At 41.9% G+C, this 19,732-nt stretch overlaps 1 protein-coding gene across 1 annotated transcript; it reads left to right on the top strand.

Annotated features, from left to right (window-relative positions):
- On the top strand, positions 1 to 14,639 carry LOC112254479 (short-chain dehydrogenase/reductase 3). The gene is made up of 6 exons (XM_024427136.2): positions 1 to 714; positions 5,662 to 5,805; positions 11,429 to 11,548; positions 11,925 to 12,163; positions 12,297 to 12,422; positions 14,157 to 14,639. The coding sequence occupies exons 1-6, from the start codon at positions 520 to 522 to the stop codon at positions 14,239 to 14,241; spliced, it is 909 nt and encodes a 302-aa protein (XP_024282904.1). The 5' UTR covers positions 1 to 519; the 3' UTR covers positions 14,242 to 14,639.
- Positions 14,640 to 19,732: the final 5,093 nt, after the last annotated feature.

The following is a 19,732-nucleotide window of genomic DNA, read 5'->3' as shown; positions in this document are numbered from 1 at the left end:
GATTAATGGTCTTTTTAAAAAAAACTCCCTTCAGATCGCAGGTCTTTTTTTCAACACTGCGGGGACGGGTAGTCAGAGCGCTATAAAGTAAGCTATCGGAGTCAGAGGCGGTAACGGCCAAGGATAGGAACACAACACACTTGTTGTGTAGACGATTCAGTAGCGCATGCCTTCGGAGACACTCTCGCCTTCTTTAGGATAGTTGAAAAGTAACAGCGGACTACCGGTGTAATATGGTCATTAGTCAAAAATAATAGTTTGCCAATAAACTGAATAATCGATAAACATGCCAGAGCTCCGTATATTGACGCATTTCTGAGCTTGGTACATAATAGCCTAAATGTTATGAAACATTGACTTCAAGTGCTGCAGTTGGCTAGTTTGAGTTTTGGTTTTATCCAGATATTTACCTAAAATCCGCTCTGCCAAGGACATCACGATTGGAGGATATCAAACTTATATCAAACTGTTTGTGTTCGAAAAATTCAGAGCATTTAGGTTACTGTAAGAAGAAGGAACATGGATTTTAAGTGTTTGAGATGTATAGTGTTTTTCCCCATACACATTGTCTACTACATATTGAAAGCAAGTGTGTACTTAATTCTACCAAGTAGACGAAGAACCCTGATCAAGGAGATGGTCCTGATCACAGGCGGGGGACGAGGTATCGGTCGTCACCTGGCTCAGGAGTTTGCCAAGCAGGGGGCTAAAAAGGTAAATAAAACACATGCATGCGTTTAGTTTTTGCACTTTATTAATTGTATTATGCAACTTGTTGAGCATCAAACGTGATTGGGTTCACTTAACCTTGAGTAATATAAGCACTCCTAAAATAGCCTATAGTTCCCCAGACCTGTGCATGTTTTCATATCTTTTGAATTAGTACGCTCATTGATTAGGCTACATGGTTATAACGACAACTGAGTTGATACCCTGTAGCCAACCTCTGAACACCTTCTGTGCGATACCTAGTATTTTTTTATGCACACTTCTTTCCATAACTATTATTTGTATTGACGTATCCCGTATTCTCCTTAACCAAAAGCACCATAGGTTTGCAGCAGGTAGCCTACATTGCAAGGGCAACGACATTAGTTTGTCCACATGTTCCTCCAATCTATTGTTTCCTCTGTAACATGAATGGAGTAGATCATGCCAATCAGATTGCAGGACAGGGCCCTCAATTTTGGCACAACAGACTATTATTTACAATGACAGCCCTACACTGGCCAAACCCTGACGATGCTGGGCCAATTGTGCAGCGCCCTATGGGACTCCCAATCAAGGCCGGTTGTAATAAAGCCTGGATTTGAACCAGGGTGTCTGTAGTGACACCTCTAAACACAGAGATGCAGTGCCTTAGACCGCTGCGCCACTCAGGAGTAGCTCTGCAGAAGGGCAAAAGTCTCCCTCTGACCATTTGACCGCTGACGTATTATAGTGACTCACGGAATGATTTCTGTTCAGCCAAAGCTCAGCCAAAGCTCAGAAAAAGGAGTTATGGCTTAACATTGATATTGGATGAGATCAAGCATCATTAATGTCCAGAATAAAGTTTTATTGTTGATGACTGCCAACAGGAGTGACCTTGATCAAGTGGTAACATATCACTTCTATGGAATTGGGATGAACTTTTTCAACTTTCTGAAGAAACATGTTTAAAAGCTAATCACCTTATCCTCACAGGAGAAATGTTGTAGTCCTGCTGGGATTAGCAGAAAAACACTAACTGTGCCAAGTGCCTACACAAGACATCACATTGCCATAATAAAACACTGATTCAGATGTGTTTTTCAAGCAAACCAGCAAGGCAGAAACTTAACTTAACCTTAACCACACTGCTAACCATAATTCCTAACCATAATTTAAGACCAAAAGCACATTTTTGTTTTCATGAATTTTTACAATATAGCCCATTTTGACTTAGCAGCTGGCCTATCAAAGGAGAAATCGCCCAGTTCTGCCTCCAGGACAAGACACATGACAATAAACGTCAACCTGCTACCTTACACTAAGTTTATTATTGAGGTGAAATTAAGCCCACAGAGGAAAATGGCATGTTTCAGCTGCCTCACCCATCCAAAACATGCATCCGTCAGCCAAAGCTCTTATAAATAACCTGTTCACACCCTCCTCCTTAACAAGAAACAGTCACTTATGCTTGAAATGCCCCAGTGACTACATTGACAGTCCCCGCCAGGCCGCCACTACTGGTCGGACTACCCACTATTCCAATTACAATACAAACATTACACAGCTGAGTGCATAGTGAGCCACCATAGTGTTCTGTTAGCTCTGAATTGTAATGGACAGAGTCTCAGACACACAGATGGAGACATAATCATTTCACAATGATTCCATGTGAATACCACCAACCCACCCCACTTTATTTGTTTCATTATTATTTTTTACAAATGATTAAATAGCTAGTTGTATTTTCACCGATGCAACTTAGAGGAATAATTATAGCTTTATGAATTGTCAGATGGAGCACCACATGTAGCAGCTTTTGCATAGCCTTACATTATGTGTCCACGCTAAAATATCCCATTTTAACTTTAAGTGCTTTGGCCTTGCTCTTCATCCTTCCATCAACATCTCCTCAGGGAACAACCCACAAAAAACTGTGGCTTTTAAAAGCTATAATTTGCAGCTGCACAACAAAGGAAGTCACCATTCTTGTCAGGACCCCATTGTTGGGTATTATCAAGGTGTGAAGGCTTTGAAAACAACACCTGCACTAATGTGCCTCACAATCACTCCCTGCCTAAGATATGCTAAAAAGAAGTAGGACATTCATCACAAATAACCTCTAGGAAAGACTTTACCCCAGTTTGAGGTCCATTGTGATTGGCAGATGGAATTTCTCTATTCTCTCTAGTAGCTTTGGTGCTTTCACGGTAGGGAGTGCACTAGCCACAGCATTGATGAAAGAATGATGTGAGGTGAAAAGGAGAGACTGGTGAGAGGGGGATAGAGGGAGGTGAGAGGGGGAGTAAGGCCTTGTGTGTGTCGTCAAAAGAGCCGTTACAGAGTGAAGCACTAAAACAATAAACCACAGCAACTTTACAAAAGCTGAGCACCCAAGTTCAGAGAACAGAGAAAGAGGGAGGGGGCCTCTAGCACAACCACAATAAATGTTTCAGAGGTTGAAGCAACATATTCACATATGCTCTCAATGTACCCTATGCAATTCAAGTATATTCCACTGGCATCCCAAACCAGAAATCCAAAATCCCCTTGGTTAAAAATGTCAGCATGTAGAATTTAATAAGGTACTTAGTTGTGCATTTTGTTTTTGCGACTCAATTTGTGGATCATAATATTTTGAACATGTGGAGAAGAAAGTACAATTGAAGATAGTAAGAGATATTGGCATCGTTCTCAGCACCGGCTACTCATTAGGAGAACTGGGAACATATGCCTCTACCCAGGTTGATAGTGGCTTTACACATTGGCAAGCTCTATTGTGTGTGTGTGTGTGTGTGTGTGTGTGTGTGTGTGTGTGTGTGTGTGTGTGTGTGTGTGTGTGTGTGTGTGTGTGTGTGTGGAGGCGGGAAGCACACTGTTCCCAGCTGGGTATTGCCCTGCAACTGACCCTGTTGTCTCCGCACTAATTAGACAGTGGTAGGGCAGGCGACTGCCTCCTGAACTCCCTGTTTCCCCTCCCTGTTTCCCCTCCCTGTTAGCCCCTATCCCCTACAACTGGTGTGAAGAAGAGGGTTCGTGCCCATCCTGGAACCCATTTTTGTCCTTGTGAAATATTATTGCGTTCTGTTGTAGGGATGTGGATGACGTCCACCACATCACCAGCTCATCATCGTTGCACCCTGATACACCAACACTTGGCGATTTGCAAGACTTAATGCCTTTGAATAAATCATGTCCTTGAACAGACCATCAATTTTACACAATTGGTGAATGTTGTATAATCTAGTCAGATATGGCACCTCAGACAGAGTAATCACTGGTTTATCAGAGATACTTAGTCACTCGATGTGAGGGAATTTAGAATTAGTTTTCCGTAACACTTAGGCATTCTAAGCTGATAGCTCTAGATTTGGCCAGCCATTGTTTATCCTGAAGCCCCAGTGTGTTGGGACTGGCAGATAAGCATAATGAATTAAATAACAGGAGAGCACAGGGTGAGTGGTGATTTTTAATGAGAAATGTCAGGTTTGTTTGTTAGGATGAAATCCTATTAAAGGCTTTCAGTAATTTACCTAGACCCATCCGTTCACCTCTGCTGATTACTTAAATGGGCTGGCAAACGAAGCAAACAAAAAAGCAATCGAAAGAAACTCAAACAAAGACCCATCCAGTGGAAAGCCAAACATTTTTTACTCTTGGAACTTGATCAAAACTGCATATCACGCAGATTGTGATCCTCCCGTATCTCCCCTTAAGCAAACATTTCGCTTTACAGTTTTAATGCAGTTTTAATGCTCCCATTATGCAAGTAAACATAAGCCCATAGGGACTAGCATCATTAAAACATTGGTGGGATCTGAATACACTGTCACAGACAGCTGGCCTAGATGTAGTGTTGCAGTAAAACAAGACAGATAGCGGCAAAACCTTCGGCAAGCTAGCTAAGCATGTTTAAGATGTTGAGATATACATTTACTATCCTCCTATTCATTCCTAAATAAATGAGTGGCTATAGCCTGGCTGTCTCTGTACTCTTCTACATCAGGACAAGGATGTCACCGTGACCTCTGCTTGTGTTTGTTATCTTCCTTATCTACATGTAGAATTAAGATTTGTTTGTATTCACACAATATTGATATCATATTGTAAGGGTGGATGAAAGGCACGCATGCACGCACACACACACACACACACACACACACACACACACACACACACACACACACACACACACACACACACACACACACACACACAGGATCACTTTCCAGAGGACTTTCTGCAAAAATATTAACCTTGGTCACTGGCAACCAGCCAAGCCCTACACTGGCCCCATCAGCACTTCACACACAAACTGTTTTCAGACTCCCTGACCAGAAATGACTGGGTTCATCTGCCCAACAGGCCGTGTAATCTCTTTGAGAATGTGTGTTTGAGAGATGAGGAGGGCTCACCCCCTGATTTCATTACCTTTCCCTGACCCCAAAGACTGACGGATCTAATTGCCCAATCGCTGCCCCCCACCTCCATCCTAGCCCATGTTCCCTGCTCAAATGACTGAGCTTAATTTACCCTCTCCAGGCTGATGAAGAGACGTTTCATTCACACTGCAACCCCACCCCCTTAATCTCACTCTGAAACTATTTGTTGCTTCTAAACATGGCCCCTCTGTTCTCTGAATGAAAGGAACATTTCAACCAAATTATCTCATCTCATCCTAGGGCCAAATGCTGCAAACATGAAATGTCTGTACACTTGTTGAGAGCATGTGTCATCGGCATAGTTGTTTGGCTTTGGCTACCCATGAAACGTATTTTAGCCATGTTTTCTCAGGATTTCGACAACAATAAGTGTACAGATAGCTGATTGTTGACTGATTGTTGAAAAGCAAAATATTACTATTCATTCAGCTGAGCTAATTGCTCATATTTTTTATTCAGAGCATATTACACTATTATGCAATTTTATAACCCTATTTTATAACCCTTGGCTAATGTTTACCCTCTACAGGTGATCCTGTGGGGCCGCACAGAGAAGTGTCTGAAAGAGACATGCGAAGAGATCTCCCAATTTGGAACAGAGTGCCACTACTTCCTGTGCGACGTGGCCAATCGGGAGGAAGTTTACAAGCAGGCCAAGGTGGTCAGGGAGAAGGTATGCTATTTAGATCTATTATAAATCCAATTTTTATCCACACATACAAAATATTGTTTGGAGCCAGTGAAACGCTCGTGGGTCAATGTTTCTCTCACTGCTGTTACTACTGTCTACAGAACTGGCAGGGATTCATTGTATTTTAATTCCTCTCCCCATCTGACATACAGTACCAGTCAAATGTTTGGACACACACTACTCATTCCAGGGTTTTTCTTTACTTGCACTATTTTCTACATTGTAGAATAATAGTGAAGACATCAGAACTATGAAATAACACATATGGAATCATGTAGTAACGAAAAACGTGCTAAACAAATCAATATATATATTTTATATCATTCAAAGTAGACTTGATGACAGCTTTGCACACTATTGGCGTTCTCTCATGCCTTTCAATTAACAGTTGTGCCATACAGGTTACAAACTAAATGGAAAGAGATTTCTGATGTACCAATTCCAAGGCACATGGAGAAAAAAAACTACACTTGATTCAACACTTCGAGTTTTTAATGTAAATTATTATATAAAATTCTTGCCACCAACAGAATGCTATATATATGGGGCATACAACATTCTCAGCTCTATAGATTTTGCTGCAAAGAGACAGAATCAATAGATCATTTATTCTGGTATTGCCCCTATGTAGCTTGTTTCTGGTCACAGGTTAAGGAATGGTTAAAACATTTGGAAAGCCATAGTCAGTCAATAAATAATACTCATAGGAAAGGTTTTCATTTTTTACCCCTTTTTCTCCCCAATTCCGTGGTATCCAATTGGTAGTTACAGTCTTGTCTCATCGCTGCAACTCCCATACGATCTTGGGAGAGACGACGGTCAAGAGCCATGCCTCCTCCGAAACACGACCCAACCAAGCCGCACTGCTTCTTCACACAATGTCCGCTTAACCTGGAAGCCAGCCACACCAATGTGTCAGATGGAGACACCGTACACCCGGCAACAATGTCAGCTTGCGTGTGCCTGGCCCGCCACATTAGACAGGTTAAAAAATTATATAAAACATCACAGCACAATTGAGATACAGTGCCTTGCGAAAGTATTCGGCCCCCTTGAACTTTGCGATCTTTTGCCACATTTCAGGCTTCAAACATAAAGATATAAAACTGTATTTTTTTGTGAAGAATCAACAACAAGTGGGACACAATCATGAAGTGGAACGACATTTATTGGATATTTCAAACTTTTTTAACAAATCAAAAACTGAAAAGTTGGGCGTGCAAAATTATTCAGCCCCTTTACTTTCAGTGCAGCAAACTCTCTCCAGAAGTTCAGTGAGGATCTCTGAATGATCCAATGTTGACCTAAATGACTAATGATGATAAATACAATCCACCTGTGTGTAATCAAGTCTCCGTATAATAAATGCACCTGCACTGTGATAGTCTCAGAGGTCCGTTAAAAGCGCAGAGAGCATCATGAAGAACAAGGAACACACCAGGCAGGTCCGAGATACTGTTGTGAAGAAGTTTAAAGCCGGATTTGGATACAAAAAGATTTCCCAAGCTTTAAACATCCCAAGGAGCACTGTGCAAGCGATAATATTGAAATGGAAGGAGTATCAGACCACTGCAAATCTACCAAGACCTGGCCGTCCCTCTAAACTTTCAGCTCATACAAGGAGAAGACTGATCAGAGATGCAGCCAAGAGGCCCATGATCACTCTGGATGAACTGCAGAGATCTACAGCTGAGGTGGGAGACTCTGTCCATAGGACAACAATCAGTCATATATTGCACAAATCTGGCCTTTATGGAAGAGTGGCAAGAAGAAAGCCATTTCTTAAAGATATCCATAAAAAGTGTTGTTTAATGTTTGCCACAAGCCACCTGGGAGACACACCAAACATGTGGAAGAAGGTGCTCTGGTCAGATGAAACCAAAATTGAACTTTTTGCCAACAATGCAAAATGTTATGTTTGGCGTAAAAGCAACACAGCTCATCACCCTGAACACAGCATCCCCACTGTCAAACATGGTGGTGGCAGCATCATGGTTTGGGCCTGCTTTTCTTCAGCAGGGACAGGGAAGATGGTTAAAATTGATGGGAAGATGGATGGAGCCAAATACAGGACCATTCTGGAAGAAAACCTGATGGAGTCTGCAAAAGACCTGAGACTGGGACGGAGATTTGTCTTCCAACAAGACAATGATCCAAAACATAAAGCAAAATCTACAATGGAATGGTTCAAAAATAAACATATCCAGGTGTTAGAATGGCCAAGTCAAAGTCCAGACCTGAATCCAATCGAGAATCTGTGGAAAGAACTGAAAACTGCTCTTCACAAATGCTCTCCATCCAACCTCACTGAGCTCGAGCTGTTTTGCAAGGAGGAATGGGAAATAATTCAGTCTCTTGATGTGCAAAACTGATAGAGACATACCCCAAGCGACTTACAGCTGTAATCGCAGCAAAAGGTGGCGCTACAAAGTATTAACTTAAGGGGGCTGAATAATTTTGCACGCCCAATTTTTCCGTTTTTGATTTGTTAAAAAAGTTTGAAATATCCAATAAATGTCGTTCCACTTCATGATTGTGTCCCACTTGTTGTTGATTCTTCACAAAAAATACAGTTTTATATCTTTATGTTTGAAGCCTGAAATGTGGCAAAAGGTCGCAAAGTTCAAGGGGGCCGAATACTTTCGCAAGGCACTGTATATATCGCACATGGAAACCAAACGAGGGTGGTCTATGGTGATAGGTAGGATTGGATGAGAGTGGCTGAGGGGTGGGATTAAAGCGCTTATGTTTGGTAATGTATTATTTTTATTCAACTACTTTATATAAAAAGTAACATGTATATAAAATGTGTATTCAAAATGTGCATGCAAAATATATATGTAAAATGTATGTACAGTTGAAGTCGAAAGTTTACATACACCTTAACCAAATGCATTTAATCTCAGTTTTTCACAATTTCTAACATTTTATCCAAGTAAAAATGCCCTTTCTTAGGTCAGTTAGGATCACCACTTTATTTTAAGAATGTGAAATATCAGAATAATAGTAGAGATAATTATTTATTTAAGCTTTTATTTCTTTCATCACATTCCCAGTGGGTCAGAAGTTTACATACACTCAATTAGTATTTGGTAGCATTGCCTTTAAATTGTTTAACTTGGGTCAAACGTTTCAGGTAGCCTTCCACAAGCTTCCCACAATAAGTTGGGGGAATTTTTGCCCATTCCTCCTGACAGAGCTGGTGTAACTGTGTCAGGCTTGTAGGCCTCCTTGCTCGCACTCGCTTTTTTTCAGTTCTGCCCACAAATTGTCTATAGGATTGAGGTCAGGGCTTTGTGATGGCCACTCCAATTCATTGACTTTGTTGTCCTTAGGCCATTTTGCCACAACTTTGGAAGTATGCTTGGGGTCTTTGTCCATTTTGAAGACGCATTTGCGACCAAGCTTTAACTTCCTGACTGATGTCTTGAGATGTTGCCTCAATATATCATCATCATTTTCCTACCTCATGACGTCATCTATTTTGTGAAGTGCACCAGTCCCTCCTGCGGCAAAGCACCCCCACAACATGATGCTGCCACCCCCGTGCTTCACGGTTGGGATGGTGTTCTTCGGCTTGTAATCATTCCCCTTTTTCCTCCAAACATAACGATGGTCATTATGGCCATTTTTGTTTCACCAAACCATAGGACATTTCTCTAAAAATTACGATCTTTGTCCCCATGTGCAATTGCAATCTGTAGTCTGATATAGATACTTTTGTACCTGTTTCCTCCAGCATCTTCACAAGGTCCTTTGCTGTTGATCTGTGATTGATTTGCACTTTTCGCATCAAAGTACATTTGTCTCTAGGAGACCGAACGTGTCTCCTTCCTGAGCAGTATGATGGCTGCATGGTCCCATGGTGTTTATACTTAGGTAATATTGTTTGTACAGATGAACGTGGTACATTCAGGCGTTTGGAATTGCTCCCAAGGATGAACCAGACTTGTGGAGGTCTACTATTTTTGTGGCTGATTTCTATTGATTTTCCCATGCTGTCAAGCAAAGAGGCACTGAGTTTGAAGGTAGGCCTTGAAATACATACACAGGTACACCTCCAATTGACTCAAATGATGTCAATTAGCCTACCAGAAGGTTCTAAAGCCATGACATCGATGTCCTAGCTGACTTGCCAAAACTATAGTTTGTTAACAAGACATTTGTGGAGTGGTTGAAAAATGAGTTTTAATGACTCCAACCTAAGTGTATGTAAACTTCTGACTTCAACTGTATATGTAGCAGAAATGCTGTAAAAAAACTAAAAGATATTTGTCCTCCTCGGAGTAGGAAAAAAAAATATTTTTTAAATAAGGTGTGCCTTGTTAAAAGTTCATTTGTGGAATTTCTTTGCTTAATGTATTTCAGCCAATCAGTTGTGTTGTGACAAGCTAGGGGGGTATACAGAAGATAGCCCTATTTGGTAAAAGACGAAGTCCATATTATGGCAAGAACAGCTCAAATAAGCAAAAAAAAAAACGACAGTCCATCATTACTTTAAGACATTAACGTCAGTCAATCTGAAAAATTTCAACAACTTTGAAAGTGCAGTCGCCAAAACCATGAAGCGCTATGATGAATCTGGCTCTCATGACCGCCACAGGAAAATAAGATTGCTGCAAAGAAACCACTACTAAAGGACACCAATAAGAAGAAAATATGTGCTTTGGCCAAGAAACACGAGCAATGGACATTAAAAGGTGGAAATATGTCTGATGAGTCCAAATTTGAGATTTTTGGTTCCAACCGCCGTGTCTTTGTGAGACGCAGAGTAGGTGAGCGGATGATCTCCGAATGTGTGGTTCCCACCGTAAAGCATTGAAGAGGTGGTGTGCGGGTGTTTTGCTAGTGACACTGTCTGTGATTTATTTAGAATTCAAGGCACACTTAACCAGCATGGCTACCACAGCATTTTAAACCATACGCCATCCCATCTGGTTTGTGCGTAGTGGGACTATCATTTTGTTTTTTGACAGGACAATGACCCAAATACACCTTGGCTATTTGACCAAGAAGGAGAGTGAGGGAGTGCTGCATCAGATGACCTGGCCTCCGCAATCACCCGACCTCAACCCAATTGAGATGGTGTGGGATGAGTTGGATCGCAGAGTGAATGAAAAGCAGCCAACAAGTGCTCAGCATATGTGGGATCTCCTTCCAGGCTTTTGGAAAAGCATTCCTCATGAAGCTGATTGAGAGAATGCCAAGAGTGTGCAAAGCTGTAATCAAGGCAAAGGGTGGCTACTTTGAGAATCTCAAATATAAAATATATTTTGATTTGTTTAGCACTTTTTTGCTTACTAAATGGTTCCATATGTGTTTTTTCATAGTTTCGATATCTTCACTATTATTCTACACTGTAGAGAATCGTAGAAATGATGAAAAACCCTTGAGAATGAGTAGGCGTGTCCAAACATTTGACTGGTACTGTATGATTCACCTCAATTACAATGTCAAGATGTCAATGTCAAGATAAGAATATGACTGTCAGCTCTACCACATAACTTCACATGAAAAGAAAGTAGGTAGAAAAAAGTGGATAAATCCTCTTAATAAAAAAACAGCAGTTTTGTTTCTGACATTTGTTTTGTTATTATTTTTACAGGTGGGAGATGTTACGATCCTGGTGAATAACGCTGCAGTGGTCCATGGGAAAAGTCTGATGGACAGCGACGATGACTGTCTTTTGAAATCTCAACATATCAACACAATGGGACAGTTCTGGGTAAGTGTTGTTGAGGTTTAGGAAGTGAGGTGCGTGCTTCCTTACAGTTAGATCAATCTTATCATTCTCCAAAAGTGCTTTTATTGGCCCTTCGTGTCAGTCTCAGGTTAATTTACGGGAGTGTTGGGGTATTTCCAAATTATAGGCTTACTGCTTCAGCCCCTAGGTAGAACATCAGAGGGCCTCTGAAACCTATAGCAGTCTCTGTTTGAATAGAGATCAAACTTTCAGGTTGCATAAATGCAATCATCAGCTAAAAAAAATTGAAACTCAATATGTGGCTCCACTTGGGCCTGTTTCCTCTGTGTGTCTCTTTTTCATGTGTATAACTGTACATTTTCCCCAATGTCCCCCCCCTTTCTTCTCCCTCATCCAGACTACAAAGGCCTTCCTACCACGGATGCTGGAGCTCCAGCACGGCCACGTGGTCTGTATAAACTCCATCCTGTCCCAGTCGCCCATCCCTGGGGCCATCGACTACTGTACCTCCAAGGCCTCCTCCCTGGCCTTCATGGAGAGCCTGACTCTGGGCCTGCTGGACTGTCCCGGAGTGGGCTGCACCACCGTGCTCCCCTTCCACACCAACACTGAGATGTTCCAGGGCATGAGAGTCAGGTGAGCAAGCCTACGACATGGTTCTTCACAATCTAGTTTAGATTACACCACCACTACTGCTATGCACCATTTTCTACATGCATGTATTGTAGTTACTGTAAAGCTAATCTCTCTGGGTTTTCTGGTCCTGTAGGTTTCCAGCACTCTTCCCTCCCCTCAAGCCAGAGACAGTTGCTGAAAGGACTGTGGATGCAGTCAGAACTAACACAGCCTACGTTTACATGCCCTGGACCATGCATGCTCTCGTTGTCCTCAAAAGGTAGTGTCTCATATCATTTTGGCCTATTTAAAGTACATACATTTGAAGTCAGAAGTTTACATACACTTAGGTTTGAGTCCTTAAAACATTTTTTACAACCACTCCCCAAATTTCTTGTTAACAAACTATAGTTTTGGCAAGTTGGTTAGGACATCTACTTTGTGCATGACACAAGTCATTTTTCCAACAATTGTTTACAGACAGATTATTTCACTTATAACTCACTGTATCACAATTCCAGTGGGTCAGATGTTTACATACACTAAGTTGAATGTGCCTTTAAACATCTTGGACAATTCCAGAAAACGATGTCATGGCTTTAGAAGCTTCTGATAGGCTAATTTACATCATTTGAATCAACTGGAGGTGTACCTGTGGATATATTTCAAGGCTTACCTTCAAACTCAGTGCCTCTTTGCTTGACATCATGGGAAAATCAAAAGAAATCAGCCAAGACCTCAGAAAAAAACTCCACAAGTCTGGTTCATCCTTGGGAGCAATTTCCAAACGCCTGAAGGTACCACGTTCATCTGTACAAACAATAGTACACAAGTATAAACACCATGGGACCACGCGGCCATCATACCGCTCAGGAAGGAGACGCTTTCTGTGTCCTAGAGATGAACGTACTTTGGTGCGAAAAGTGCAAATCAATCCCAGAACAACAGCAAAGGACCTTGTGAAGATGCTAGAGGAAACAGGTACAAAAGTATCTATATCCACAGTAAAACGGGTCCTATATTGACATAACCTGAAAGGCCGCTCAGCAAGGAAGAAGCCACTGCTCCAAAACCGCCATAAAACAGCCAGACTACAGATTGCAACTGCACATGGACAAAGATTGCACTTTTTGGAGAAATGTCCTCTGGTCTATTGAAACAAAAATAGAACTGTTTGGCCATAATGACCATTGTTATGTTTGGATGAAAAAGGGGAAGCTTGCAAGCTGAAGAACACCATCCCAACCGTGAAGCACGGGGGTGGCAGCATCATGTTGTGGGGGTGCTTTGCCGCAGGAGGGACTGGTGCACTTCACAAAATAGATGGCATCATGAGGTAGGAAAATGATGATGATATATTGAGGCAACATCTCAAGACATCAGTCAGGAAGTTAAAGCTCGGTTGCAAATGGGTCTTCCAAATGGACAATGACCCCAAGCATAATTCCAAAGTTGTGGCAAAATGGCTTAAGGACAACAAAGTCAAGGTATTGGAGTGGCCATCACAAAACCCTGAACTCAATCCTATAGAAAATGTGTGGGCAGAACTGAAAAAAAGCGAGTGCGAGCAAGGAGGCCTACAAACCTGACTCAGCTACACTAGCTCTGTCAGGAGGAATGGGCAAAAATTCACCCATCTTGTTCTGGGAAGCTTGTGGAAGGCTACCTGAAACGTTTGACCCAAGTTCAACAATTTAAAGGCAATGGTACCAAATACTAATTGAGTGTATGTAAACTTCTGACCCACTGGGAATGTGATGAAATGAAAGCTGAAATAAATCATTCTCTCTACTATTATTCTGACATTTCACATTCTTAAAATAAAGTGGTGATCCTATCTGACCCGAAGACAGGGAATTTTTTACTAGGGTTAAATGTCAGGAATCGTGAAAAACTGAGTTTAAATGTATTTGGCTAAGGTGTATGTAAACTTCCTACTTCAACTGTACATGTCTTTCACTCATATGTAACCTCATATGTAACCTCCTATCTCTTTACTGTCTCTACACCCTAGCTTCATGCCACAAGCTGCTCTTGAAGAGATCCACAAGTTCTCTGGAAGCTATACCTGCATGAATACATTCAAGGGGAGGACATAAAAACAAATGATCCTGAATGTCAATACATATCAGAGGAACCTCACTAAGTCTGGAGGATGTTGAAGGGAAGTATCCATGGGCTACAGGACATTGGGAAACAATGGATGCCCTTTGAAAGTATGCAGGAAGGTGTCTTGGAGACTTTAGCGTACTGTATATGGTTGCTCCGACGGGGTAGATTTCACTTTCACGCTGCTGGAACTTATCCTGGTCTCTTTCTTGATCTCCTGTGTGTAGTTGGACGGACTAAATACCATTCACACATTGAGCAGAAGCCATGCAAAACTAGTCTGGATAAACAGCAGTTTTTTTTCAAGTCTGTTTTTTATTATCCTTTGTTTTCTACCAATCATGTGTCTTTGAATGGAATCACATTAATAAATTGATGTTACAGACAACCAAAGTGTCTCTTTGTTCACATAGACTGGCGAATGTCTAGTCGTCAACACAGCAGAGCTAACCAGATGAAATGATAGAGAATGATAACACAGTTATGCCAAACAGCAAATGAGCAACATTCTTTGGAAGGTAAAACAGAGCCGTACACTGTTAACTTATACATTGTAAAGTAGGTTAGGCCTGGAATCCAATCCAAAACAATGCTATAGTGCGCTTGACATTTTAAATTGCATTTAAGAGCTGCATTGTCGACTTGCCACTCGGATTGAATCACGGCTCAAGTTGTTACATGCTGGAAAAAGGTTATTCATGAAACCATTAGATGTTTTATTGAGTAATCTAAAACATGGTTCAAAAGGCCTTGCAACATGTATTCCTGAGATCATCAAAGATAACCTGTCCAAATTACAGTATATGTGGTGTGGGGGAATACCTGATTTAGAAGAATGACTTTACTGATTAATGAATGGGCCTTGCTTCTGACTTTCACATACTGTATCATAGCATCAGAGGAAGAATGTACAGTTAGATTTCCACTCCTTGCTATGAGAGATAAACTTCACCCACTTAATGAAGTGATCTATAGTGTACAGATCTAGAGACCCAGAGCTGTGTTGTTGTGACATACCCTATGTCTGAGCACAAGTCAAGGCAAGCACACACTCACAGCCCCGGGCCAACCAATAAGAGATGACTGTAAAAACGGGAATAGTGTCTGCCCTTTGGCTGCCAGACAAGGCTCATAAACATTCATTTGAATCCAAGCGAACCATAAATGCCCTCCTGTGCGCTCACGATAGGGCCACTCATTGTGATCACTAGGTGACCCACACCAGGCTGGATAGAGGGAGAAAGGATGTGCTCTGCTGGGAGAGAACCTTAGCCTCTGTTAAGGGCCTGTTTTTCATTCCCTGAGTGGGCTATAGCTGTTGCGAAAGAGGAGGGAGAAGATAGAGGCATGTTGAGACAGAACTAGGTCGATGAGGGAGCCATGTAGTGCAAGTATGGTGGAAGAGGAGGGCTGAAATGGCTTGAGTCTCACGGGGCAGGTTCAGAGCAAGGTTAGCCAAATAGTGGATAAATCAGGAGGGGAGACAGAGGGGGGGCTTGGAAAGACACACACACTCTCTCTGAGCTTGATGGACCAGGTGGAAGCAGAGGGTTGACTAGGGTTGGGGTGTTGATGGGTGTTGGGGGTGTTTGGGGTGTTGATGCATAGTGTGTAACATAGTGTGTAACTCTGTGTTGTTTTCGTCTCACTGCTTTGCTTTATCTTGGCCAGGCCAGTTGGACATGAATACTTGTACTCAACTGGCCTACCTGGTTAACTAAAGGTGAAATAAAAAAATAACAAGTTTCAATCGAAGACAGATATAGTCCACTGTCCTCTCTTTCACAGCCTTCTCCCCGATCAGCAATTAGGAACTATTGTTGTATTGATCTTAAATTAACTGTAATAATCTACCACATTTGTGCTTCACTTTAAAGCTGCAAGCCTAAGTGTACTTTCCTATATGATTTCCAAGCATTTGGAATCCCCACAGAAGGGCTTGGAAAGTCCCCCTCCAATGATCCATTAAATATGTTATAGGCCCTAGGATCTGGAGTCCATTTAGCTGGTTTTGCAGTGATGCCGAACGCATGTAAAATTCTGGGCAGTGGAGGATTCTGTCGTCTCTCACTTCCCATAATCTCATGGATCCCCTGACTCTGACTTTCCTGGCTGTAGGAAAAACTCCTGATAAGTGCTAGGAGTACAATGAGGAATGGAATTATCCTGCAATAAATATTCTGACTCAATGCAGTTATTGTATTCCAATGAGAGAAACAAATGTCTCAGATATGTCCCAAAATAGGAGGACCAAGAGTGCATTCATTGTATTACTTGCTGCACTGCCTTATCCTATTTCTCTGTTCGTTTTTGTTAGCATTCTTGCCACTCTGATGCTATGTTCATCCATCAAGAGGCAGGTTGGTTGTGTGATAAAAGGTTCAGTACTAACCCCCAGCAAGGGGCCAACCTCCAGCCTCGGTTGGCCTGTCAAACAATAAGAAATATTGAGCAGCAGGTTAGAGGTCAAAGGACCAGTGAGCTCAGAGGGTGTCGAAGGCCAGTAAATGCCTTTGGTTATAGCTGTGGCCGAACACACACGCTGTGGCCAAACTGTTTGTGTACACTGAAGGTGACGTGGCCAGCCACTCTGACAGTAATCAAGCAACTATACAGCTCCATGATGGTCAAAGGTGAGTGATTTTCATTGCTTTACTACTTCATATACTACCTAACATTGATTGATATTTGCAATTACTGAGTTTTTAATTTTAAAAAATCTAAATCTTAAAGTATTTTCTTGATACTACTAAGTGACTGAAAAGTGTACCAATTCAATACGAAAAGACATACTGAGTACACTCTTAGAAATATAAGTGGTATCTTGAACCTAAAAGGGTTCTTTGGCTGTCCCCATAGGAGAACCCTGTGAAGAACCCTTTTTTGGTTCCAGTCAACTATTTTGGTTCCAGGTAAAAACCTTTTTGGGTTCTATGTAGAGCCCTTTCCACCAAGGGTTCTATTGTACATGGAAACCAAAAGAGTTCTGCCTGGAACCAAAAAGGGTTCTCCTATGTCGAGAGCTGAAAAACACTTTTGGAACCATTTTTTTCTAAGAGTGTAGTGCAATTCATTATTGGCTGTTGGCCACACAAAGCCCTACTGGTCTCCCAACAAACTGTGCAGAACACCATATCTTCATATGATTTTCTTTTTTGGGTGGGGGTGGGGGGATGGGGGGTTGGAGCCACACTGCAAACTTCCTCTCCTCTTATCTCTTGTTTTTCATGAAGGTTTATTTCTGGAACAGCTTATCACGTGGGCATATCTGATCAGGAACAGCAACCTTGTCACAGAGATCACAGAGAGCGCCGTGCCCAGCTGACAAGGAATTGCATAACGGAGTCTCGACTCTCGTGAAAGAAACTTGATCACTTTCAAGCGTCTCTGTGTTGAAACAGTCTGGCATGAAAGACCCGGGTTCAGTCAATCAATGTTTGCGATTTGTTTAAGTTTTTCTACCCTAACGTTGGATGGAATTTGTTAATCTTTCCTGATATTTGCTAAAGGCATGATCATCTTAAGGTCAAACTGAGAGGGGACTGGTGTGCGTGTGTCTTTGAATGTTATGCTTTTGAACATTGACAGTTAACTGGAGAAAGTGGGAGGTAAACGCTCAGGGGCAAACAAAGCAAAGCCTTGGCAAACTGTTGGAGGGAAGGGTGTGTGTAGGTGAAACACAGTTCACACTGTGTGAATGGGCCGGGGATATTTATAAAGCCCACCAGGCATCACGTCAGGAGGCTAGGCTGAAAAATGTTGTTCCCAGATGGACCGTCTCAGGCAGATTCTTTATTACTGAAATGCTTCCTTATATACTGAAACAACAATATAAACTCAACATGTAAAGTGTTGGTCCCATGTTTCATGAGCCAAAATAAAAGATCCCTGAAATGTTCCATTAGCACTAAAAGCCTATTTCTCTCAAATTGTATGCAGAAATGTGTATACGTCCCTGTTAGTAAGCATTTCTCCTTTTCCAAGATAATCCCTCTCATGTGATATGTGGCAAATCAAGAAGCTAATGAAACAGCATGATCATTACACAGGTGCACCTTGTGGTGGGGACAATAAAAGGTCACTCTAAAATGTGTAGTTTTGTCACATAACACAATGCCACAAGTAGCTGACTGTAGGAATGTCCAACAGAGCTATTGCCAGAGAATGTAATGTTTATTTCTATACCATAAGCCACATCTAACATCACTTTAGAGAATTTGGCTGTACATTCGACCGGCCTCAAAACCGCAGACCACGTGTAACCACACCATCCCAGGACCTCCTCATCTGGCTTCTTCACCTGAAGCATCATCTGAGGAGGGGGAAAAGCTCTTTTGTGGTGAAAAACTCATTCTTATTTGCTGGGCCTGACTCCCCAGTAAGTGGGCCTTTGCCCTCGCAAGCCCACCCATGGCTGCACCCCTGCCCAGTCATGTGAAATCCATAGATTAGGACCTAATTGATTTATTTCAATGGACTAATTTCCTTCTATGAACTGTAACTCAGTAAAATCTTTGAAATCGTTGCATGTTGCATTTATATTTTTTGTTCAGTATAGGTTACGCAAAGGTGCACAGAATCAGTTTACTCTACTGTCAGATCTGCCTCAGATCAGCTTCTCCCTGCTGCCCTGCTAGCAGCCTGCCTTGATCAAGGTGAATCACAAGTGGGTCAAAGGGAGGAGGATACAGTCTTTACCACAGGGCCCTGGGCAAAAGCAGGGACCATCTTAAAAAGCTTATGCACTCTCTCTCTCTCCAAATCACGGCAGCCAAGTCACGACTGAGTGAGACACCAGATGTGAACTTTTGTGTGGACTTTTTTGGCCATTTGTTACTATTAACAGGAACGTTTGATGGAATAAATATCTCATTTTCTGGACTTACATAAAAAGGTGGTATAGTCAAACTGCACTTTTATTGCTGGCTTGGCATGGAAAACCTGTTAATCCATGCCAAGGCAATATTCCATCAACAAGGGCCTCTCACGTCCACGGCCTAAGCACTAGTCATGTGACCAGGGTTTGGAGGCGGCCTCTGTGAACTACACCTGAACCCAGCTAAATGGAAACAGCCCAAATACACAGAGTGCGTCATGATGAAAGCATTTCCCCAGAGAGCTGTTTGCTGGTGTTTTGAGGAGTGGATGTAGGTTATCAAGCAGTGCAGGACAGAAGAATAGCTCTTTCCCAGAGGAGTGAGTAGCTAAGATAGCTGTCTAGGCAGCAATATCACTGTGGAAAAACACAGTAATTATAGAGGTGATAATCAAACCACTCTGATCACTTTGGTACATAACCTTCCCTCCTTTTCGCCACTGGCTCTGGACTTCTCCAATTGTTGAATTTGGACAGTCCACATTGTTGCACATGGCAGCAGCTCCTACTTCACATTGGTTAGGCTAGCATTTCCACAACCCCTTTAAATATTTATTATCTTTATTTAACTAGGCAAGTCAGTTAAGAACAAATTCTTATTTTCA

This window comes from Oncorhynchus tshawytscha, linkage group LG07 (assembly GCF_018296145.1).
Source record: "Oncorhynchus tshawytscha isolate Ot180627B linkage group LG07, Otsh_v2.0, whole genome shotgun sequence".
Taxonomy (NCBI): Eukaryota; Metazoa; Chordata; class Actinopteri; order Salmoniformes; family Salmonidae; genus Oncorhynchus; species Oncorhynchus tshawytscha.
This window is presented reverse-complemented; position numbering and strand designations above follow the sequence as displayed.

Excerpts from the sequence above, each read along its gene's own strand:
- LOC112254479 (XM_024427136.2), top strand. The coding sequence starts at position 520 with ATGGATTTTAAGTGTTTGAGATGTATAGTGTTTTTCCCCATACACATT. Across the intron at positions 715-5,661 it reads CCAAGCAGGGGGCTAAAAAG|GTGATCCTGTGGGGCCGCAC; the intron begins GTAAATAAAACA and ends TACCCTCTACAG. Across the intron at positions 12,423-14,156 it reads GCTCTCGTTGTCCTCAAAAG|CTTCATGCCACAAGCTGCTC; the intron begins GTAGTGTCTCAT and ends TCTACACCCTAG.